General features: G+C 35.9%; 1 protein-coding gene across 1 annotated transcript; it reads left to right on the top strand.

The window, feature by feature from the left end:
* The first annotated feature begins 714 nt into the window (after window positions 1-714).
* Window positions 715-23820, top strand: LOC129896043 (uncharacterized). The gene is made up of 5 exons (XM_055971860.1): window positions 715-721; window positions 817-984; window positions 4977-5144; window positions 5295-5409; window positions 23241-23820. The coding sequence occupies exons 2-5, from the start codon at window positions 841-843 to the stop codon at window positions 23339-23341; spliced, it is 528 nt and encodes a 175-aa protein (XP_055827835.1). The 5' UTR covers window positions 715-721; window positions 817-840; the 3' UTR covers window positions 23342-23820.

The following is a 23820-nucleotide window of genomic DNA, read 5'->3' as shown; positions in this document are numbered from 1 at the left end:
TAGTGCGTCAATGCGCCTACTAATAAGAAATAATAACGAGACTATGTACTAGCCTTCTACCCTAATGTGGATCCTCCTCACCTTCCTATCTAAGGTCATGTCCTCGGTAAGCTGTAACTGCGCCATGTCCTGTCTAATCACCTCTCCCCAATATTTCTTCAGCCTACCCCTACCTTTTCTGAAACCATCCATGGCCAACCTCTCACACCTCCACACCGGGGCATCTGTGTCTCTCTTCTTCACATGCCCAAACCATCTCAGTCGCATTTTCCGCATCTTGTCTTCCACCGAGGCCACTCCTACCTTGTCACGAATAGCCTCATTTCTAATCCCGTCGCTCTTGGTATGCCCACACATCCATCTCAACATTCTCATCTCGGCAACCTTCCTCTTTTGAACGTGAGAGACCTTAACTGGCCAACACTCCGCCCCATATAACATAGCCGGTCTAACCACCACTTTGTAGAAGTTGCCCTTAAGTTGTGGTGGCACCTTCTTGCCCTCCAGGTATACACATGGTAGAAAAACTGAAACCAATCTTCCAAATCAATCGGATGTTGTTCTATGTCAAGATTTAAATGGAAGTTTGGATGGGGTTGGCTCCGCAGATGTTTGTGATTATACCTGTCATAATGATAGACAATCTGGGGAGGTGTCACAACTTTGTGCAAGAGACTGAGATGGGATCTCTTGTTTGAATGCTGATCTAGCTGCTATAACTGTGATGGAGCTGCTTTTTGTTCATTTTGTATATTTCACTGCTTTTCAAGGTGTGAATCTGATTATTCCTTACTGTAACTTTGTTATCAACTTCAGAAAAGTGCTAAGCGCGAAAGTGATATGACCTTGGAGGATATGTACAATGCTTGGTATAATTTTGACGAGCATGATGATGACTGTTACTGGGAACCATCCGAAAAGCAAATAGAAGTTCTGAAGTGGTTTTGTACCATGATCAATGTCAAGGATGTTGACAATTGTGAAGTAAGTTGTTTATCTTTTAGGCTATTATCTTTGTACTCGTTTAGCATGCTCAGTCTCCTCCCGTTTTCTAATCTAATTTAGTTCTGAAGTTCACACTTACTGTTGACATTATATATTCCATGGTTTAGTAATAGAATACTTGGGATACTGAGGCATGGATTTTTTGCATCTCCCTATCTGCCTGTAGAGGATGTCAACCAAGATGAGTTGCCTGTAACTGAAAACTCTGAAGGTTGGTAGTAATTTTACATAACAGGACATTATATTTGCGGTTTTGATTGATTAATAAATGACTTTCTTGTGCAATGAACTGTATCATGTATAGTTTAAGTTTTATCCTGGTATGCGAAATATGCCCATACAAAAGAATTTGCAACTTTCCTAGCCCCTAGGATAGTCACAAGGAATATAGCTGTGGATGACCATCAACTGATCATGTTAGTTGTGACATTAGTTTACTGGTGCAAGGTGTAATGTTTTGGATGTTTAAGTCCATTATGTGTCAGCTATCTTATCGTTGAGCTCTCACCTTTTGTGTCGTCTCCTGCCCAATTTGGTACCCCTGTATCTTGGTTCCATTTGGTTTACCCCCTTTTCAGATAACCCATGGCATCAAGAAAAGGTCAAATATCTGGAAACATAGAATGGAAGTCCAAAATCTATGAGTTAGCTTATATAATATAATCTCATAGTCACGAGTCATTGTTTCAAATTGCTTCTAGAGGTGACTATCTGATTATTTTTTTCAATTTTAAAGGTTGGTTAGAAAGACATAATGGATGTAAGTTTGTACTAATACTTATTGAAGGGAACTACACATTTGGTGTAGTATACGTGTGGATATGTAGATTACAGTTACCATATTAAAAAAATAAATTGTTGTAATAAAAAAGGAAAAGAAGTTATATGGGTCATTTATTAGAGTGTATTAGAAAAAATAAGGCAGAATGACTTGGGAGGCCCCTGTACTTGACTCTGTTTGTCACTTAGGCCGTCCTACTTACTACTTTGCCTAATGAACACTTATACTTAATAAAACACTAATTCCAAGTGTATTAGGTTGTACTACATGCCCACTGATCGGGTGAGAAAAGAGTTTAAAATATTGTGTTTTATTGAGTTGAAGTGTTCATTTGGCAAAGTGATAATTAGGAGGGTCTAACTGACAAACGCAACCAAGTACAGGGGTCTCCCCTGGTCATTCCACCAAAAATGATGAATGCATTAGCATTTTGTATATTAGTACCTTATTTGGTGCACACTTTTAGCCTGTGTATAACTAATGCAGGCAAAAGTCACTCAATCGTGCATTAAGGTGTGTATTATATTATCATGGATTTCCATGTGTTAGTAATACAAAGGGTTTCAACACATGCATAAGATTGATTAATGACATACATACTCCTCATATTCCTCTCAAACATTTCTTGCTTTTCCTGGAGGGTATTTTTATAAACAAATATTTTCTTATGAAAATTATGCATTGCATTTTATTTTGAATACACAAAATCAAACATTGCATAAAAAAAATCTTAGCATAACTAATGCAAACATTACTACTACATACATTATTAAAAAATACATGCATTACTAATACACTCTATTCATCGGTATTTTTATACACCCTATCAAACGTCCCCTATATTTTTGTTTGTAGTTTCCTCCTTTTTTGGTATAACTCTTGTATACGACAAGTTGGCCTTGTTTTATTAATGAAACTTTTTGGTTGATTAAAAAAAATAAAAAATAAACAAACAAATTAAATCATGGTAAGAATTGGGCGGATTGTGTTATGACCCATTGTTAATCATATTTGTATCCCACCCATCTCAATCAAACAAATTTTTGGGTTGGATTGGACAATGACTCATTTATTGATTCTATCCATTTTGACTGGCCAAACTCGGTCCAAATTGACAATTTGCCAGCTTGGCTAACCAGTAGTTTCATACATTTGCAACCTCAATGTCCTCTATGGTAGAGATATCTTTTATGTGGAGATTGTTATGCATGGATTGTTTATGAGGTAAATTAATAATGAAGTGATTGTTGTTCAGTGATTAATATTAATAGTTTAGAGATTGTTATACATTAATTAATTACTTTGAAAGAATACTTGTCTTTAAATAGTTACTATCTACATTGCTAATGCACATATTCTTATTCCACATTCTAATCTGCATAAAATAATACTATCGTTAATTGATGTTTTATGAACTCATATTACAAAAGATTCCACCATCTCACATAGAGCTAACTTGGTGTAAAATGTAAATGAACCAATCTCACTGGAGATGGAACCATGAAAGAACAATAATGAGTGTGTGAGTGTTCTCTTTGATCCATCACTTTCACATTTTTCACTAGTTCAATTAATGGCTTCAATTGATTTACTAATCTAGACAACACAAAACATCATTAAAAAATTAAAGATGAAACAAACGAAAAAACTGACTTAATTACGTAAGAACTCCATAACTTTCTATTTTGTGGTCTAAACCCTCGTATAAATGGATGACTGAAGATTAACAACAAGTGACTTAATAACAAAGACAAGAATTGATCATATTTTAAGACTCAATCGTTGGTCAAGTCTTCTCCGAGCATAGCTCCAATTTCGAGAATTCAAATTACCAACTCTATGATAATTATGAGATTTCAATCAACTCTCCTCCGACAACATTTAAATCAAACTTAAGATTCTCGGCCGGAATAGCAGTTCTTGTTTCTTTTTTAATTTTCTCCGATCGCAACTTCGTTGCCAGCTTCTCCTCCTCCATGTGTTTATTTGGAGGTATTTCTGAGTTAGGGTGCATAAGTTTATACATTAGCATTTATTTTTTTTCCTTTCTCCTTTCCTGCTTCTGATTCTTTATGGAAATCTTTCAATGCCTCAAAGCCATTTGATAGAACCCTCAGCATAATCACGTTGGCGATCCTCTAGTTTCACTTTGAAAAATTTCTCAATTATTTCTTCTATACTTGTGGAACCATAGGAACATGGTTTTCCACTTGGTGGAAAAAGCATAACACCAACATCCGCTCCGGACCTAGTTGCAAGCTTATCTGCTTGCCGGAACAGGGTATTTTTTCCTTTCGAGAAGCTAACAGTGTGTGCTTTCTCAGACTCGATCAACTTCATTTCAGTCTTTTGCTTTCCCACTTTGGTCTTGTTTTCCATTGCGAAAGCAAATAATTAAAGAAGAAAATAAGATATTTTTTTGTTGAATTAGCCTTAGCAATTCTATACAAAAACATCTTCTTTTCCTTTTTAAATATTTGCTTTTCGAATTGAAAACAAGACCAGAAAGGGCAAGCAAGAGATTGAAATAAAGTTGATTGAGTCTAAAAAAGCTTGCAAGGTTAATTTCTCAAAAAGAATAAATATCCTGTTTTCATAATGCAGATAAGCTTGTAACTCAAGCTAGAGCAGATGTTGGCGTTATGCTCTTTTCACCAAGTGGAAACCCATGTTCCTGTGGTTCCACAAGTATAGAAAAAATAATTGATAAATTCTTCAAAGTGAAAGTAGAGGATCGCCAATGTGACTACGCTTAGGGCAAATCAAGTGACTTTGAGGCATTGGAAGATCTCCGTAAGGAACTACAAGCATTGAACGAGAAAGAAAAAAAGTGAATACTAAATGTATAAGAGTATACACCCTCCCTCTGAAATACCTCCATGTATACACATGGTGGAAAGACTGAAATCAATCTTCCAAATCAATCGGATGTTGTTTCATGTCAAGATTTAAATGGAAGTTTGAACGGGGTTGACTCCACAGTTGTTTGTGATTATACTTTTCATAATGATGGACCATATGGGGAGGTGTCACAACTTTGTGCAAGAGACTGAGATGGGATCTCTTGTTTGAATGCTGATCCAGCTGCTATAACTGTGATGTAGCTACTATTTGTTCATTTTGTATATTTCACTGCTTTTCAAGGTGTGAATCTGATAATTCCTTACTGTAACTTTGTTATCAACTTCAGAAAAGTGCTAAGCGCGAAAGTGATATGACCTTGGAGGATATGTACAATGCTCGGTATAATTTTGACGAGCATGATGATGACTGTTACTGGGAACCATCCGAAAAGCAAATAGAAGTTCTGAAGTGGTTTTGTACCATGATCAATGTCAAGGATGTTGGCAATTGTGAAGTAAGTTGTTTATCTTTTAGGCTATTCTCTTTGTGCTCGTTCAGCATGCTCAGTCTCCTTCTGTTGTCTAATCTAATTTAGTTCTGAAGTTTTCACTTACTGTTGACATTATATATTCCATGGTTTAGTAATAGAATGCTGCCTATGCAGGTGTGCAAAGAACACAGAGAATCTGGGGTACTGAGGCATGGATTTTTTGCATCTCCATATCTGCCTGTAGAGGATGTCAGCCAAGATGAGTTGCCTGTAACTGAAAACTCTGAAGGTTGGTAGTAATTTTACATAACAGGACATTATATTTGCGGTTTTGATTGATTCATAAATGACTTTCTTGTGCAATGAACTGTATCGTGTATAGTTTTATCCCTGTATGTGAAATATGCCCATACAAAAGAATTTGCAACTTTCCTAGCCCCTAGGATAGTCACAAGGAATATAGCTGTGGATGACAATCAACTGATCATGTTAGTTGTGACATTAGTTTACTGATGCAAGGCATAATGTTTTGGATGTTGAAGTCCATTATGTATCTTCTATCTTATGGTTGGGCCATCACCTTTTGTGTCGTCTCCTGCCCAATGTGGTACCCCTGTATCTTGGTTCCATTTGGTTTACCCCCTTTTCAGATAACCCTTGGCATCAAGAAAACGTCAAATATATGGAAACATAGAATGGAAGTCTAAAATCTACGAGTTAGCGTATATAATATAGTCTCATAGTCAGGGAGTCATTATTTCGAAATGCTTCTGGAGGTGACTATCTGATTATTTTTTTCAAATTTAAAGGTTGGTTAGCAAGAAATAAAAGATGTAAGTTTGTACTAATACCTTTTGAAGGGAACTACACATTTGGTGTAGTATACGTGTGGATATGTAGATTACAGATACCATATTAAAAAATAAATTGTTGTAATAAAGTAGGAAAAGAAGTTTTATGGGTCATTTATTAGAGTGTATTAGAAAAAATAAGGCGGAATGATCTGGGAGACCCAGTACTTGGCTTCGTTTGTCACTTAGACCCTCCTATTTACTACTTTGCCAAACAAGCACTTTAACTAAATGAAACACTATTCCAGGTGTATTAGGTTGTACTAAACGCCCACTGATCGGGTGGGAAAAGGATTTAAAATATTGTGTATCATTGAGTTGAAATACCTCCAGGTATACACATGGAGGGGCAGTAGCCGACTTAATTACGTAAGAACTCCATAACTTTCTATTTTGTGGTCTAAACCCTCGTATAAATGGATGACTGAAGATTAACAACAAGTGACTTAATAACAAAGACAAGAATTGATCATATTTTAAGATTCAATCGTTGGTCAAGTCTTCTCCGAGCATAGCTCCAATTTCGAGAATTCAAATTACCAACTCTATGATAATTATGAGATTTCAATCAACTCTCCTCCGACAACATTTAAATCAAACTTGAGGTTCTCGGCCGGAATAGCAGTTCTTGTTTCTTTTTTAATTTTCTCCGATCGCAACTTCGTTGCTAGCCTCTCCTCCTCCATGTGTTTATTTGGAGGTATTTCTGAGTTAGGGTGCATAATTTTATACATTAGCATTTATTTTTTTTCCTTTCTCCTTTCCTGCTTCTGATTCTTTATGGAAATCTTTCAATGCCTCAAAGCCATTTGATAGAACCCTCAGCATAATCACGTTGGCGATCCTCTAGTTTCACCTTGAAAAATTTCTCAATTATTTCTTCTATACTTGTGGAACCATAGGAACATGGTTTTCCACTTGGTGGAAAAAGCATAACACCAACATCCGCTCCGGACCTAGTTGCAAGCTTATCTGCTTGCCGGAACAGGGTATTTTTTCTTTTCGAGAAGCTAACAGTGTGTGCTCTCTCAGACTCGATCAACTTCATTTCAGTCTTTTGCTTCCCCACTTTGGTCTTGTTTTCCATTGCGAAAGCAAATAATTAAAGAAGAAAATAAGATATTTTTTTTGTTGAATTAGCCTTAGCAATTCTATACAAAAACATCTTCTTTTCCTTTTTAAATATTTGCTTTTCGAATTGAAAACAAGACCAGAAAGGGCAAGCAAGAGATTGAAATAAAGTTGATTGAGTCTAAGAAAACATGCACGGTTATTTTCTCGAAAAGAATAAATATCCTGTTTTCATAATGCAGATAAGCTTGTAACTCGAGCTAGAGCAGATGTTGGCGTTATGCTCTTTTCACCAAGTGGAAAATCATGTTCCTATGGTTCCACAAGTATAGAAAAAATATAATTGATAAATTCTTCAAAGTGAAAGTAGGTGATTATGCTTAGGGCAAATCAAATGACTTTGAGGCATTGGAAAATCTCCGTAAGGAATCACAAGCATTGAATGAGAACGAAAAAAAGTGAATACTAAATGTATAAGAGTATACACCCTCCCTCTGAAATACCTCCAGGTATACACATGGAGGGGCAGTAGCCGACTTAATTACGTAAGAACTCCATAACTTTCTATTTTGTGGTCTAAACCCTCGTATAAATGGATGACTGAAGATTAACAACAAGTGACTTAATAACAAAGACAAGAATTGATCATATTTTAAGACTCAATCGTTGGTCAAGTCTTCTCCGAGCATAGCTCCAATTTCGAGAATTCAAATTACCAACTCTATGATAATTATGAGATTTCAATCAACTCTCCTCCGACAACATTTAAATCAAACTTGAGGTTCTCGGCCGGAATAGCAGTTCTTGTTTCTTTTTTAATTTTCTCCGATCGCAACTTCGTTGCTAGCCTCTCCTCCTCCATGTGTTTATTTGGAGGTATTTCTGAGTTAGGGTGCATAATTTTATACATTAGCATTTATTTTTTTTCCTTTCTCCTTTCCTGCTTCTGATTCTTTATGGAAATCTTTCAATGCCTCAAAGCCATTTGATAGAACCCTCAGCATAATCACGTTGGCGATCCTCTAGTTTCACCTTGAAAAATTTCTCAATTATTTCTTCTATACTTGTGGAACCATAGGAACATGGTTTTCCACTTGGTGGAAAAAGCATAACACCAACATCCGCTCCGGACCTAGTTGCAAGCTTATCTGCTTGCCGGAACAGGGTATTTTTTCTTTTCGAGAAGCTAACAGTGTGTGCTCTCTCAGACTCGATCAACTTCATTTCAGTCTTTTGCTTCCCCACTTTGGTCTTGTTTTCCATTGCGAAAGCAAATAATTAAAGAAGAAAATAAGATATTTTTTTTGTTGAATTAGCCTTAGCAATTCTATACAAAAACATCTTCTTTTCCTTTTTAAATATTTGCTTTTCGAATTGAAAACAAGACCAGAAAGGGCAAGCAAGAGATTGAAATAAAGTTGATTGAGTCTAAGAAAACATGCACGGTTATTTTCTCGAAAAGAATAAATATCCTGTTTTCATAATGCAGATAAGCTTGTAACTCGAGCTAGAGCAGATGTTGGCGTTATGCTCTTTTCACCAAGTGGAAAATCATGTTCCTATGGTTCCACAAGTATAGAAAAAATATAATTGATAAATTCTTCAAAGTGAAAGTAGGTGATTATGCTTAGGGCAAATCAAATGACTTTGAGGCATTGGAAAATCTCCGTAAGGAATCACAAGCATTGAATGAGAACGAAAAAAAGTGAATACTAAATGTATAAGAGTATACACCCTCCCTCTGAAATACCTCCAGGTATACACATGGAGGGGCAGTAGCCGACTTAATTACGTAAGAACTCCATAACTTTCTATTTTGTGGTCTAAACCCTCGTATAAATGGATGACTGAAGATTAACAACAAGTGACTTAATAACAAAGACAAGAATTGATCATATTTTAAGACTCAATCGTTGGTCAAGTCTTCTCCGAGCATAGCTCCAATTTCGAGAATTCAAATTACCAACTCTATGATAATTATGAGATTTCAATCAACTCTCCTCCGACAACATTTAAATCAAACTTGAGGTTCTCGGCCGGAATAGCAGTTCTTGTTTCTTTTTTAATTTTCTCCGATCGCAACTTCGTTGCCAGCGTCTCCTCCTCCATGTGTTTATTTGGAGGTATTTCTGAGTTAGGGTGCATAATTTTATACATTAGCATTTATTTTTTGTCCTTTCTCCTTTCCTGCTTCTGATTCTTTATGGAAATCTTTCAATGCCTCAAAGCCATTTGATAGAACCCTCAGCATAATCACGTTGGCGATCCTCTAGTTTCACTTTGAAAAATTTCTCAATTATTTCTTCTATACTTGTGGAACCATAGGAACATGGTTTTCCACTTGGTGGAAAAAGCATAACGCCAACATCCGCTCCGGACCTAGTTGCAAGCTTATCTGCTTGCCGGAACAGGGTATTTTTTCTTTTCGAGAAGCTAACAGTGTGTGCTCTCTCAGACTCGATCAACTTCATTTCAGTCTTTTGCTTCCCCACTTTGGTCTTGTTTTCCATTGCGAAAGCAAATAATTAAAGAAGAAAATAAGATATTTTTTTTGTTGAATTAGCCGTAGCAATTCTATACAAAAACATCTTCTTTTCCTTTTTAAATATTTGCTTTTCGAATTGAAAACAAGACCAGAAAGGGCAAGCAAGAGATTGAAATAAAGTTGATTGAGTCTAAGAAAACATGCACGGTTATTTTCTCGAAAAGAATAAATATCCTGTTTTCATAATGCAGATAAGCTTGTATCTCGAGCTAGAGCAGATGTTGGCGTTATGCTCTTTTCACCAAGTGGAAAATCATGTTCCTATGGTTCCACAAGTATAGAAAAAATATAATTGATAAATTCTTCAAAGTGAAAGTAGGGGATCGCCACTGTGATTATGCTTAGGGCAAATCAAATGACTTTGAGGCATTGGAAAATCTCCGTAAGGAATCACAAGCATTGAATGAGAACGAAAAAAAGTGAATACTAAATGTATAAGAGTATACACCCTCCTTCTGAAATACCTCCAGGTATACACATGGAGGGGCAGTAGCCGACTTAATTACGTAAGAACTCCATAACTTTCTATTTTGTGGTCTAAACCCTCGTATAAATGGATGACTGAAGATTAACAATAAGTGACTTAATAACAAAGACAAGAATTGATCATATTTTAAGACTCAATCGTTGGTCAAGTCTTCTCCGAGCATAGCTCCAATTTCAAGAATTCAAATTACCAACTCTTTGATAATTATGAGATTTCAATCAACTCTCCTCCGACAACATTTAAATCAAACTTGAGGTTCTCGGCCGGAATAGCAGTTCTTGTTTCTTTTTTAATTTTCTCCGATCGCAACTTCGTTGCCAGCGTCTCCTCCTCCATGTGTTTATTTGGAGGTATTTCTGAGTTAGGGTGCATAATTTTATACATTAGCATTTATTTTTTTTCCTTTCTCCTTTCCTGCTTCTGATTCTTTATGGAAATCTTTCAATGCCTCAAAGCCATTTGATAGAACCCTCAGCATAATCACGTTGGCGATCCTTTAGTTTCACTTTGAAAAATTTCTCAATTATTTCTTCTATACTTGTGGAACCATAGGAACATGGTTTCCCACTTGGTGGAAAAAGCATAACGCCAACATCCGCTCCGGACCTAGTTGCAAGCTTATCTGCTTGCCGGAACAGGGTATTTTTTCTTTTCGAGAAGCTAACAGTGTGTGCTCTCTCAGACTCGATCAACTTCATTTCAGTCTTTTGCTTCCCCACTTTGGTCTTGTTTTCCATTGCGAAAGCAAATAATTAAAGAAGAAAATAAGATATTTTTTTTGTTGAATTAGCCGTAGCAATTCTATACAAAAACATCTTCTTTTCCTTTTTAAATATTTGCTTTTCGAATTGAAAACAAGACCAGAAAGGGCAAGCAAGAGATTGAAATAAAGTTGATTGAGTCTAAGAAAACATGCACGGTTATTTTCTCGAAAAGAATAAATATCCTGTTTTCATAATGCAGATAAGCTTGTAACTCGAGCTAGAGCAGATGTTGGCGTTATGCTCTTTTCACCAAGTGGAAAATCATGTTCCTATGGTTCCACAAGTATAGAAAAAATATAATTGATAAATTCTTCAAAGTGAAAGTAGGTGATTATGCTTAGGGCAAATCAAATGACTTTGAGGCATTGGAAAATCTCCGTAAGGAATCACAAGCATTGAATGAGAACGAAAAAAAGTGAATACTAAATGTATAAGAGTATACACCCTCCCTCTGAAATACCTCCAGGTATACACATGGAGGGGCAGTAGCCGACTTAATTACGTAAGAACTCCATAACTTTCTATTTTGTGGTCTAAACCCTCGTATAAATGGATGACTGAAGATTAACAACAAGTGACTTAATAACAAAGACAAGAATTGATCATATTTTAAGACTCAATCGTTCGTCAAGTCTTCTCCGAGCATAGCTCCAATTTCAAGAATTCAAATTACCAACTCTATGATAATTATGAGATTTCAATCAACTCTCCTCCGACAACATTTAAATCAAACTTGAGGTTCTCGGCCGGAATAGCAGTTCTTGTTTCTGTTTTAATTTTCTCCGATCGCAACTTCGTTGCCAGCGTCTCCTCCTCCATGTGTTTATTTGGAGGTATTTCTGAGTTAGGGTGCATAATTTTATACATTAGCATTTATTTTTTTTCCTTTCTCCTTTCCTGCTTCTGATTCTTTATGGAAATCTTTCAATGCCTCAAAGCCATTTGATAGAACCCTCAGCATAATCACGTTGGCGATCCTCTAGTTTCACTTTGAAAAATTTCTCAATTATTTCTTCTATACTTGTGGAACCATAGGAACATGGTTTTCCACTTGGTGGAAAAAGCATAACGCCAACATCCGCTCCGGACCTAGTTGCAAGCTTATCTGCTTGCCGGAACAGGGTATTTTTTCTTTTCGAGAAGCTAACAGTGTGTGCTCTCTCAGACTCGATCAACTTCATTTCAGTCTTTTGCTTCCCCACTTTGGTCTTGTTTTCCATTGCGAAAGCAATTAATTAAAGAAGAAAATAAGATATTTTTTTTGTTGAATTAGCCGTAGCAATTCTATACAAAAACATCTTCTTTTCCTTTTTAAATATTTGCTTTTCGAATTGAAAACAAGACCAGAAAGGGCAAGCAAGAGATTGAAATAAAGTTGATTGAGTCTAAGAAAACATGCACGGTTATTTTCTCGAAAAGAATAAATATCCTGTTTTCATAATGCAGATAAGCTTGTATCTCGAGCTAGAGCAGATGTTGGCGTTATGCTCTTTTCACCAAGTGGAAAATCATGTTCCTATGGTTCCACAAGTATAGAAAAAATATAATTGATAAATTCTTCAAAGTGAAAGTAGGGGATCGCCACTGTGATTATGCTTAGGGCAAATCAAATGACTTTGAGGCATTGGAAAATCTCCGTAAGGAATCACAAGCATTGAATGAGAACGAAAAAAAGTGAATACTAAATGTATAAGAGTATACACCCTCCCTCTGAAATACCTCCAGGTATACACATGGAGGGGCAGTAGCCGACTTAATTACGTAAGAACTCCATAACTTTCTATTTTGTGGTCTAAACCCTCGTATAAATGGATGACTGAAGATTAACAACAAGTGACTTAATAACAAAGACAAGAATTGATCATATTTTAAGACTCAATCGTTGGTCAATTCTTCTCCGAGCATAGCTCCAATTTCAAGAATTCAAATTACCAACTCTATGATAATTATGAGATTTCAATCAACTCTCCTCCGACAACATTTAAATCAAACTTTTGAGGTTCTCGGCCGGAATAGCAGTTCTTGTTTCTGTTTTAATTTTCACCGATCGCAACTTCGTTGCCAGCGTCTCCTCCTCCATGTGTTTATTTGGAGGTATTTCTGAGTTAGGGTGCATAATTTTATACATTAGCATTTATTTTTTTTCCTTTCTCCTTTCCTGCTTCTGATTCTTTATGGAAATCTTTCAATGCCTCAAAGCCATTTGATAGAACCCTCAGCATAATCACGTTGGCGATCCTCTAGTTTCACTTTGAAAAATTTCTCAATTATTTCTTCTATACTTGTGGAACCATAGGAACATGGTTTTCCACTTGGTGGAAAAAGCATAACGCCAACATCCGCTCCGGACCTAGTTGCAAGCTTATCTGCTTGCCGGAACAGGGTATTTTTTCTTTTCGAGAAGCTAACAGTGTGTGCTCTCTCAGACTCGATCAACTTCATTTCAGTCTTTTGCTTCCCCACTTTGGTCTTGTTTTTCATTGCGAAAGCAAATAATTAAAGAAGAAAATAAGATATTTTTTTTTGTTGAATTAGCCGTAGCAATTCTATACAAAAACATCTTCTTTTCCTTTTTAAATATTTGCTTTTCGAATTGAAAACAAGACCAGAAAGGGCAAGCAAGAGATTGAAATAAAGTTGATTGAGTCTAAGAAAACATGCACGGTTATTTTCTCGAAAAGAATAAATATCCTGTTTTCATAATGCAGATAAGCTTGTAACTCGAGCTAGAGCAGATGTTGGCGTTATGCTCTTTTCACCAAGTGGAAAATCATGTTCCTATGGTTCCACAAGTATAGAAAAAATATAATTGATAAATTCTTCAAAGTGAAAGTAGGTGATTATGCTTAGGGCAAATCAAATGACTTTGAGGCATTGGAAAATCTCCGTAAGGAATCACAAGCATTGAATGAGAACGAAAAAAAGTGAATACTAAATGTATAAGAGTATACACCCTCCCTCTGAAATACCTCCAGGTATACACATGGAGGGGCAGTAGCCGACTTAATTACGTAAGAACTCCATAACTTTCTATTTTGTGGTCTAAACCCTCGTATAAATGGATGACTGAAGATTAACAACAAGTGACTTAATAACAAAGACAAGAATTGATCATATTTTAAGACTCAATCGTTGGTCAAGTCTTCTCCGAGCATAGCTCCAATTTCAAGAATTCAAATTACCAACTCTATGATAATTATGAGATTTCAATCAACTCTCCTCCGACAACATTTAAATCAAACTTTTGAGGTTCTCGGCCGGAATAGCAGTTCTTGTTTCTGTTTTAATTTTCTCCGATCGCAACTTCGTTGCCAGCGTCTCCTCCTCCATGTGTTTATTTGGAGGTATTTCTGAGTTAGGGTGCATAATTTTATACATTAGCATTTATTTTTTTTCCTTTCTCTTTTCCTGCTTCTGATTCTTTATGGAAATCTTTCAATGCCTCAAAGCCATTTGATAGAACCCTCAGCATAATCACGTTGGCGATCCTCTAGTTTCACTTTGAAAAATTTCTCAATTATTTCTTCTATACTTGTGGAACCATAGGAACATGGTTTTCCACTTGGTGGAAAAAGCATAACGCCAACATCCGCTCCGGACCTAGTTGCAAGCTTATCTGCTTGCCGGAACAGGGTATTTTTTCTTTTCGAGAAGCTAACAGTGTGTGCTCTCTCAGACTCGATCAACTTCATTTCAGTCTTTTGCTTCCCCACTTTGGTCTTGTTTTCCATTGCGAAAGCAAATAATTAAAGAAGAAAATAAGATATTTTTTTTGTTGAATTAGCCTTAGCAATTCTATACAAAAACATCTTCTTTTCCTTTTTAAATATTTGCTTTTCGAATTGAAAACAAGACCAGAAAGGGCAAGCAAGAGATTGAAATAAAGTTGATTGAGTCTAAGAAAACATGCACGGTTATTTTCTCGAAAAGAATAAATATCCTGTTTTCATAATGCAGATAAGCTTGTAACTCGAGCTAGAGCAGATGTTGGCGTTATGCTCTTTTCACCAAGTGGAAAATCATGTTCATATGGTTCCACAAGTATAGAAAAAATATAATTGATAAATTCTTCAAAGTGAAAGTAGGGGATCACCACTGTGATTATGCTTAGGGCAAATCAAATGACTTTGAGGCATTGGAAAATCTCCGTAAGGAATCACAAGCATTGAATGAGAACGAAAAAAAGTGAATACTAAATGTATAAGAGTATACACCCTCCCTCTGAAATACCTCCAGGTATACACATGGAGGGGCAGTAGCCGACTTAATTACGTAAGAACTCCATAACTTTCTATTTTGTAGTCTAAACCCTCGTATAAATGGATGACTGAAGATTAACAACAAGTGACTTAATAACAAAGACAAGAATTGATCATATTTTAAGACTCAATCGTTGGTCAAGTCTTCTCCGAGCATAGCTCCAATTTCGAGAATTCAAATTACCAACTCTATGATAATTATGAGATTTCAATCAACTCTCCTCCGACAACATTTAAATCAAACTTGAGGTTCTCGGCCGGAATAGCAGTTCTTGTTTCTTTTTTAATTTTCTCCGATCGCAACTTCGTTGCCAGCGTCTCCTCCTCCATGTGTTTATTTGGAGGTATTTCTGAGTTAGGGTGCATAATTTTATACATTAGCATTTATTTTTTTTCCTTTCTCCTTTCCTGCTTCTGATTCTTTATGGAAATCTTTCAATGCCTCAAAGCCATTTGATAGAACCCTCAGCATAATCACGTTGGCGATCCTCTAGTTTCACTTTGAAAAATTTCTCAATTATTTCTTCTATACTTGTGGAACCATAGGAACATGGTTTTCCACTTGGTGGAAAAAGCATAACGCCAACATCCGCTCCGGACCTAGTTGCAAGCTTATCTGCTTGCCGGAACAGGGTATTTTTTCTTTTCGAGAAGCTAACAGTGTGTGCTCTCTCAGACTCGATCAACTTCATTTCAGTCTTTTGCTTCCCCACTTTGGTCTTGTTTTCCATTGCGAAAGCAAATAATTAAAGAAGAAAATAAGATATTTTTTTTGTTGAATTAGCCGTAGCAATTCTATACAAAAACATCTTCTTTTCCTTTTTAAATATTTGCTTTTCGAATTGAAAACAAGACCAGAAAGGGCAAGCAAGAGATTGAAATAAAGTTGATTGAGTCTAAGAAAACATGCACGGTTATTTTCTCGAAAAGAATAAATATCCTGTTTTCATAATGCAGATAAGCTTGTATCTCGAGCTAGAGCAGATGTTGGCGTTATGCTCTTTTCACCAAGTGGAAAATCATGTTCCTATGGTTCCACAAGTATAGAAAAAATATAATTGATAAATTCTTCAAAGTGAAAGTAGGGGATCGCCACTGTGATTATGCTTAGGGCAAATCAAATGACTTTGAGGCATTGGAAAATCTCCGTAAGGAATCACAAGCATTGAATGAGAACGAAAAAAAGTGAATACTAAATGTATAAGAGTATACACCCTCCCTCTGAAATACCTCCAGGTATACACATGGAGGGGCAGTAGCCGACTTAATTACGTAAGAACTCCATAACTTTCTATTTTGTGGTCTAAACCCTCGTATAAATGGATGACTGAAGATTAACAACAAGTGACTTAATAACAAAGACAAGAATTGATCATATTTTAAGACTCAATCGTTGGTCAAGTCTTCTCCGAGCATAGTTCCAATTTCAAGAATTCAAATTACCAACTCTATGATAATTATGAGATTTCAATCAACTCTCCTCCGACAACATTTAAATCAAACTTTTGAGGTTCTCGGCCGGAATAGCAGTTCTTGTTTCTGTTTTAATTTTCACCGATCGCAACTTCGTTGCCAGCGTCTCCTCCTCCATGTGTTTATTTGGAGGTATTTCTGAGTTAGGGTGCATAATTTTATACATTAGCATTTATTTTTTTTCCTTTCTCCTTTCCTGCTTCTGATTCTTTATGGAAATCTTTCAATGCCTCAAAGCCATTTGATAGAACCCTCAGCATAATCACGTTGGCGATCCTCTAGTTTCACTTTGAAAAATTTCTCAATTATTTCTTCTATACTTGTGGAACCATAGGAACATGGTTTTCCACTTGGTGGAAAAAGCATAACGCCAACATCCGCTCCGGACCTAGTTGCAAGCTTATCTGCTTGCCGGAACAGGGTATTTTTTCTTTTCGAGAAGCTAACAGTGTGTGCTCTCTCAGACTCGATCAACTTCATTTCAGTCTTTTGCTTCCCCACTTTGGTCTTGTTTTTCATTGCGAAAGCAAATAATTAAAGAAGAAAATAAGATATTTTTTTTGTTGAATTAGCCGTAGCAATTCTATACAAAAACATCTTCTTTTCCTTTTTAAATATTTGCTTTTCGAATTGAAAACAAGACCAGAAAGGGCAAGCAAGAGATTGAAATAAAGTTGATTGAGTCTAAGAAAACATGCACGGTTATTTTCTCGAAAAGAATAAATATCCTGTTTTCATAATGCAGATAAGCTTGTAACTCGAGCTAGAGCAGATGTTGGCGTTATGCTCTTTTCACCAAGTGGAAAATCATGTTCCTATGGTTCCACAAGTATAGAAAAAATATAATTGATAAATTCTTCAAAGTGAAAGTAGGTGATTATGCTTAGGGCAAATCAAATGACTTTGAGGCATTGGAAAATCTCCGTAAGGAATCACAAGCATTGAATGAGAACGAAAAAAAGTGAATACTAAATGTATAAGAGTATACACCCTCCCTCTGAAATACCTCCAGGTATACACATGGAGGGGCAGTAGCCGACTTAATTACGTAAGAACTCCATAACTTTCTATTTTGTGGTCTAAACCCTCGTATAAATGGATGACTGAAGATTAACAACAAGTGACTTAATAACAAAGACAAGAATTGATCATATTTTAAGACTCAATCGTTGGTCAAGTCTTCTCCGAGCATAGCTCCAATTTCAAGAATTCAAATTACCAACTCTATGATAATTATGAGATTTCAATCAACTCTCCTCCGACAACATTTAAATCAAACTTGAGATTCTCGGCCGGAATAGCAGTTCTTGTTTCTTTTTTAATTTTCTCCGATCGCAACTTCGTTGCCAGCGTCTCCTCCTCCATGTGTTTATTTGGAGGTATTTCTGAGTTAGGGTGCATAAGTTTATACATTAGCATTTATTTTTTTTCCTTTCTCCTTTCCTGCTTCTGATTCTTTATGGAAATCTTTCAATGCCTCAAAGCCATTTGATAGAACCCTCAGCATAATCACGTTGGCGATCCTCTAGTTTCACTTTGAAAAATTTCTCAATTATTTCTTCTATACTTGTGGAACCATAGGAACATGGTTTTCCACTTGGTGGAAAAAGCATAACACCAACATCCGCTCCGGACCTAGTTGCAAGCTTATCTGCTTGCCGGAAAAGGGTATTTTTTCTTTTCGAGAAGCTAACAGTGTGTGCTCTCTCAGACTCGATCAACTTCATTTCAGTCTTTTGCTTCCCCACTTTGGTCTTGTTTTCCATTGCGAAAGCAAATAATTAAAGAAGAAAATAAGATATTTTTTTTGTTGAATTAGCCTTAGTAATTCTATACAAAAACATCTTCTTTTCCTTTTTAAATATTTGCTTTTCGAATTGAAAACAAGACCAGAAAGGGCAAGCAAGAGATTGAAATAAAGTTGATTGAGTCTAAGAAAACATGCACGGTTATTTTCTCGAAAAGAATAAATATCCTGTTTTCATAATGCAGATAAGCTTGTAACTCGAGCTAGAGCAGATGTTGGCGTTATGCTCTTTTCACCAAGTGGAAAATCATGTTCTTATGGTTCCACAAGTATAGAAAAAATATAATTGATAAATTCTTCAAAGTGAAAGTAGGTGATTATGCTTAGGGCAAATCAAATGACTTTGAGGCATTGGAAAATCTCCGTAAGGAATCACAAGCATTGAATGAGAACGAAAAAAAGTGAATACTAAATGTATAAGAGTATACACCCTCCCTCTGAAATACCTCCAGGTATACACATGGAGGGGCAGTAGCCGACTTAATTACGTAAGAACTCAATAACTTTCTATTTTGTAGTCTAAACCCTCGTATAAATGGATGACTGAAGATTAACAACAAGTGACTTAATAACAAAGACAAGAATTGATCATATTTTAAGACTCAATCGTTGGTCAAGTCTTCTCCGAGCATAGCTCCAATTTCAAGAATTCAAATTACCAACTCTATGATAATTATGAGATTTCAATCAACTCTCCTCCGACAACATTTAAATCAAACTTGAGATTCTCGGCCGGAATTGCAGTTCTTGTTTCTTTTTTAATTTTCTCCGATCGCAACTTCGTTGCCAGCGTCTCCTCCTCCATGTGTTTATTTGGAGGTATTTCTGAGTTAGGGTGCATAAGTTTATACATTAGCATTTATTTTTTTTCCTTTCTCCTTTCCTGCTTCTGATTCTTTATGGAAATCTTTCAATGCCTCAAAGCCATTTGATAGAACCCTCAGCATAATCACGTTGGCGATCCTCTAGTTTCACCTTGAAAAATTTCTCAATTATTTCTTCTATACTTGTGGAACCATAGGAACATGGTTTTCCACTTGGTGGAAAAAGCATAACACCAACATCCGCTCCGGACCTAGTTGCAAGCTTATCTGCTTGCCGGAACAGGGTATTTTTTCTTTTCGAGAAGCTAACAGTGTGTGCTCTCTCAGACTCGATCAACTTCATTTCAGTCTTTTGCTTCCCCACTTTGGTCTTGTTTTCCATTGCGAAAGCAAATAATTAAAGAAGAAAATAAGATATTTTTTTTGTTGAATTAGCCTTAGCAATTCTATACAAAAACATCTTCTTTTCCTTTTTAAATATTTGCTTTTCGAATTGAAAACAAGACCAGAAAGGGCAAGCAAGAGATTGAAATAAAGTTGATTGAGTCTAAGAAAACATGCACGGTTATTTTCTCGAAAAGAATAAATATCCTGTTTTCATAATGCAGATAAGCTTGTAACTCGAGCTAGAGCAGATGTTGGCGTTATGCTCTTTTCACCAAGTGGAAAATCATGTTCCTATGGTTCCACAAGTATAGAAAAAATATAATTGATAAATTCTTCAAAGTGAAAGTAGGGGATCGCCACTGTGATTATGCTTAGGGCAAATCAAATGACTTTGAGGCATTGGAAAATCTCCGTAAGGAATCACAAGCATTGAATGAGAACGAACAAATGTGAATACTAAATGTATAAGAGTATACACCCTCCCTCTGAAATACCTCCAGGTATACACATGGAGGGGCAGAGTGGCCTAAGAGACCCTTGTACTTGGATTTGTTTGTCACTTAGACCCTCCTACTTATTACTTTGCCAAATGAACACTTAAACTCAATGAAACACTAATTTTTAAACTCCTCTAACCATTGGCAGCCGAACTTATGTGGCATTAAAATGGCTGTGTTGGACACGTGCGTGACTACACGTGTTTTGAAGCAAGTGAATGCAATATTCTTATTTTATAATATTAACATTATAATAAATTAAAAAAAAAATATTTAAAGAAAAACTCAAATCCTCTTCTTCTTCCGTCCCACCCACCCCTATTCCCTTCTTCATCTTCCGCCCCACTCTACTCCTTTCTCTTTTCTTCTTCAGCCTAATCACCCACCTATCCACCACTCTCTCTTCTTCCTCAGCCCCCCCACCCTATTCTACTTTCTTCTTCTTTGACGACGACGAACACCTTCCCTATCACCACCATCATCAAAAATTTAAAAAAAAATTAATCTTTACCAGAAAATATGCTGCCAGTGAACTCGTTCACAATTTTCATTTACTTAATTTTTAAAGATCTATTGCTTAAAAAATTTGCAATTTATCGTATTATAATAATTAAAAGAAAAAAAAATTATGTCTGCAAGGCTTCAAAAAACATAGTAACTAATGATTTTTTGTGTATGAGGAAGTTTTTGGTGTGAAGAAGATGAAGACGGAAGGGAGTAGGAGGTGATTTTTGTTTTATGTTGAGGACCGAGAAAAGGAACCTAGAAGACAGTGAAAAAGGGACTATGAGAGAGAGAATTGCCCCTTTTTTCCTTTGTATATTATTTAATTTTTAATTTTTATTTTCTGATGTGTCATAAAAAATAATAATAATTATGATGTGCCATTGAAAAAATGACATGGAATTCTAGTTGTATTACACACCCACTGATCGGGTGAGAAAAGGGTTTATAATATTGTGTTTCATTGAGTTGAAGTGTTCATTTGGCAAAGTGATAAGTGGGAGGGTCTAACTGACAAACGCAACTAAGTACAAAGGTCTCCCTGGTCATTTTGCAAAAAATAATGCATGCATTAGCATTGTGTATATTAGAATCTTATTTGGTACACGTTTTTAGCCTAGGTATAACTAATGCAGGCATTAGTCACTCAATCGTGTATTGAGGTGTGTATTACTATTATCATGGATTTTCATGTGTTAGTAATACAAAAGGTTTCAACACATGCATAAGATTGATTAATGACATAAGTACCCCTCATAGTCCTCTCAAACATTTCCTATTTTTCAAAGCTAAAGAGTGTGGAGGGTATTTTTGTAAGCAAATATTTTTTATGAAAATTATGCACTGCATTTTATTTTGAATACAAAAAACCAAACATTGCATAAAAAATAATCTTAGCATAATTAATGCAAACATTACTAATACATGCATTACTAATACACTCTATTCATTTTTATTCTTATACACCCTATCAAGCGGCTCCTATATTTTTGTTTGTAGGTTTCTTCTTTTTTGGTATAACTCTTGTATACGATAAGTTCGCCTTGTTTTATTAATGAAACTTTTTGCTTGATTAAAAAAAAATAAAAAATAAACAAACAAATTAAATCATGGCAAGAGTTGGACAGGTTGTGTTATGACCCATTGTTTATCATATTTTTATCCCACCCATCTCAATCCAACAAATTTTTGGGTTGGATTTGTCAATGACTCATTTATTGATTCAACCTATTTTTACCGGCCAAATTCAATCCAAATTGACAATTTGCCAGCTTGGCTAACCAGTAGTTTCATACATTTGCAACCTCAATGTCCACTATGGTAGAGATATTTTTTTATGTGGAGATTGTAATGCATGGATTGTTTATGAGGTAAATTAATAATGAAGGGATTGTTGTTCGGTGATTAATTTTTGGACTGAGGCTTTTGATTCCCATATCTGTTTCGGGGGTTTGAACAAGGGAATAGTTGGTCCGTGGTTTGCACTTTGCAACAAGTCTTCACAGTTGTCTGCATTAATGCTATTGAGACCCTGGCAATTGGATAACACACTGAAAAATTCTGTCATATCTTTTGACTCTTGAGTCATTTAGATTTATTCCTAAGACTAATATTGCATGAGTTATAGCTTCTTTCCTGAGCTACCATCCCATCTCTGCCCTGTGCTAGCTGAAAAATTGAGGGGAGTCGGTCTCTTGAAGGGCAATGACCAAGCCAGTTGTAGTGCCAAAACGATAGCTTTCTAACATCACCAACCTGTGTTAAAAGAAAAAAAGACAAAAGTTCGAAATAAGAACTACTCTCCTTACGCCGTTCATTTTGTTTCCCAAACTTCGCTACAATGAAATTTCTCTATTTAGCCCGAGCAGACTTTCCTCTTCATTTCAATGATTGTGCTCTATTTCACTAAACTGAAAGTCTTTTTTTCCCTGCTGCGTTGCTGTTGAAACTCTCTTCTCACTTTATCAATTTTCTATCCCATTTGAAGGGAATAAATAAAGGCATGATGTAGGCAGGAAACAACAGTGCTAGTGAAATGGAACAAATACTTTTTCAAAAAAAAATGTGAGGTCTTTCTTTTCTTTTGAATAAATATTTCTTTTTTTATTCATTTTAAGTTTGATAGTTATCAAAACTCGAGATGTATTTTAAGAGTCATTAACTCAAAAGAGTGATAAGGCAATAATACTTGCAGAAGACTTGAAAATAACACATAGTATCCACCTGAGAAGGATGTTGAATTTGACATATGTCTGTTCAGTTCCCACTGTGTTTATACTTGTCGGGTAAATTAACTGTTGTGCAAATTATGGGACTTATGCTACTAAGCTTAGTTAGGTGATCGGGACTCTAGTAGTAGGATATTTGATGTCAAATCTAGCTCACAGCTTCTAAGCAGATTTTAAGAGTGAAAATTACCAAATACTAGACTAAATTCTCCTTATCGTGTAGCTATAGATGTCTATGGGGAAGCTTATTCGCAGCAAAAGACAATGTGATTCTCCTATGTGCTCTTTTGATTTTTCCTTTCCAATAGCAAATCTAATAATCCCCTGGATTCATGAATTATTTATGGAAGATATTCTTGCTTTAGAGAATGTAATTCATTGATATTAAGAGATGGATGAGTGTTTTCTGTGTACTATGTGCAGATAATTTGGAGATTACTTGTGCAGACTCCCGTTGTTGTGTGATGCCGCATGAGAGCAAAAACATGGTGTCAAAGTACGTACCGATGTGTTTGTTATTGTGAAACACCGTGAGGACAAGCATCTTATCGAAGAAATGGAGGTATAAATGGTGCAGATTTCCACCCTTGACGCTTGATTATGCAGTTTGGGCGCCTACAAATGATTTACTCTCCCCTTCTAATTAGTTTACAAACATTATGTACCACATTTTGACCATTCATTCAGGATCACTTACGAAGCTTAATTTATTTCCTCCGTAGAAAAGGTATTCAGCATCTTGTTCTTGAATTTTCAAAGTGGAACCGATACAAATTGGTGCCTTCATTTCCGCGTGTTTACAGTTGAGGCATTTGACTCTCGAGTAAGAAATTCACTAATTTTGAAGGAAATTCATGTTGCATATTAATGGATGTCACTATCATCCTATATGTTGCCACTAGTTGTTGTCTCCAAGTTGAAGACTCAACTTGGAGCCATCAGATTTTGGCTATTAAAGGAGCCAGCAGATATATAAATTAACGCGATACACACGGAAATAAAT

Source organism: Solanum dulcamara, chromosome 7, assembly GCF_947179165.1.
Source record: "Solanum dulcamara chromosome 7, daSolDulc1.2, whole genome shotgun sequence".
Classification (NCBI taxonomy): domain Eukaryota; kingdom Viridiplantae; phylum Streptophyta; class Magnoliopsida; order Solanales; family Solanaceae; genus Solanum; species Solanum dulcamara.
This window is presented reverse-complemented; position numbering and strand designations above follow the sequence as displayed.

Bases quoted from the DNA above. Each gene is read 5' to 3' on its own strand.
- LOC129896043 (XM_055971860.1), top strand. From the start codon at position 841: ATGACCTTGGAGGATATGTACAATGCTTGGTATAATTTTGACGAGCAT. The intron at 985-4,976 runs GTAAGTTGTTTA...TATCAACTTCAG, and splicing joins AGGATGTTGACAATTGTGAA to AAAAGTGCTAAGCGCGAAAG. The intron at 5,145-5,294 runs GTAAGTTGTTTA...CTGCCTATGCAG, and splicing joins AGGATGTTGGCAATTGTGAA to GTGTGCAAAGAACACAGAGA.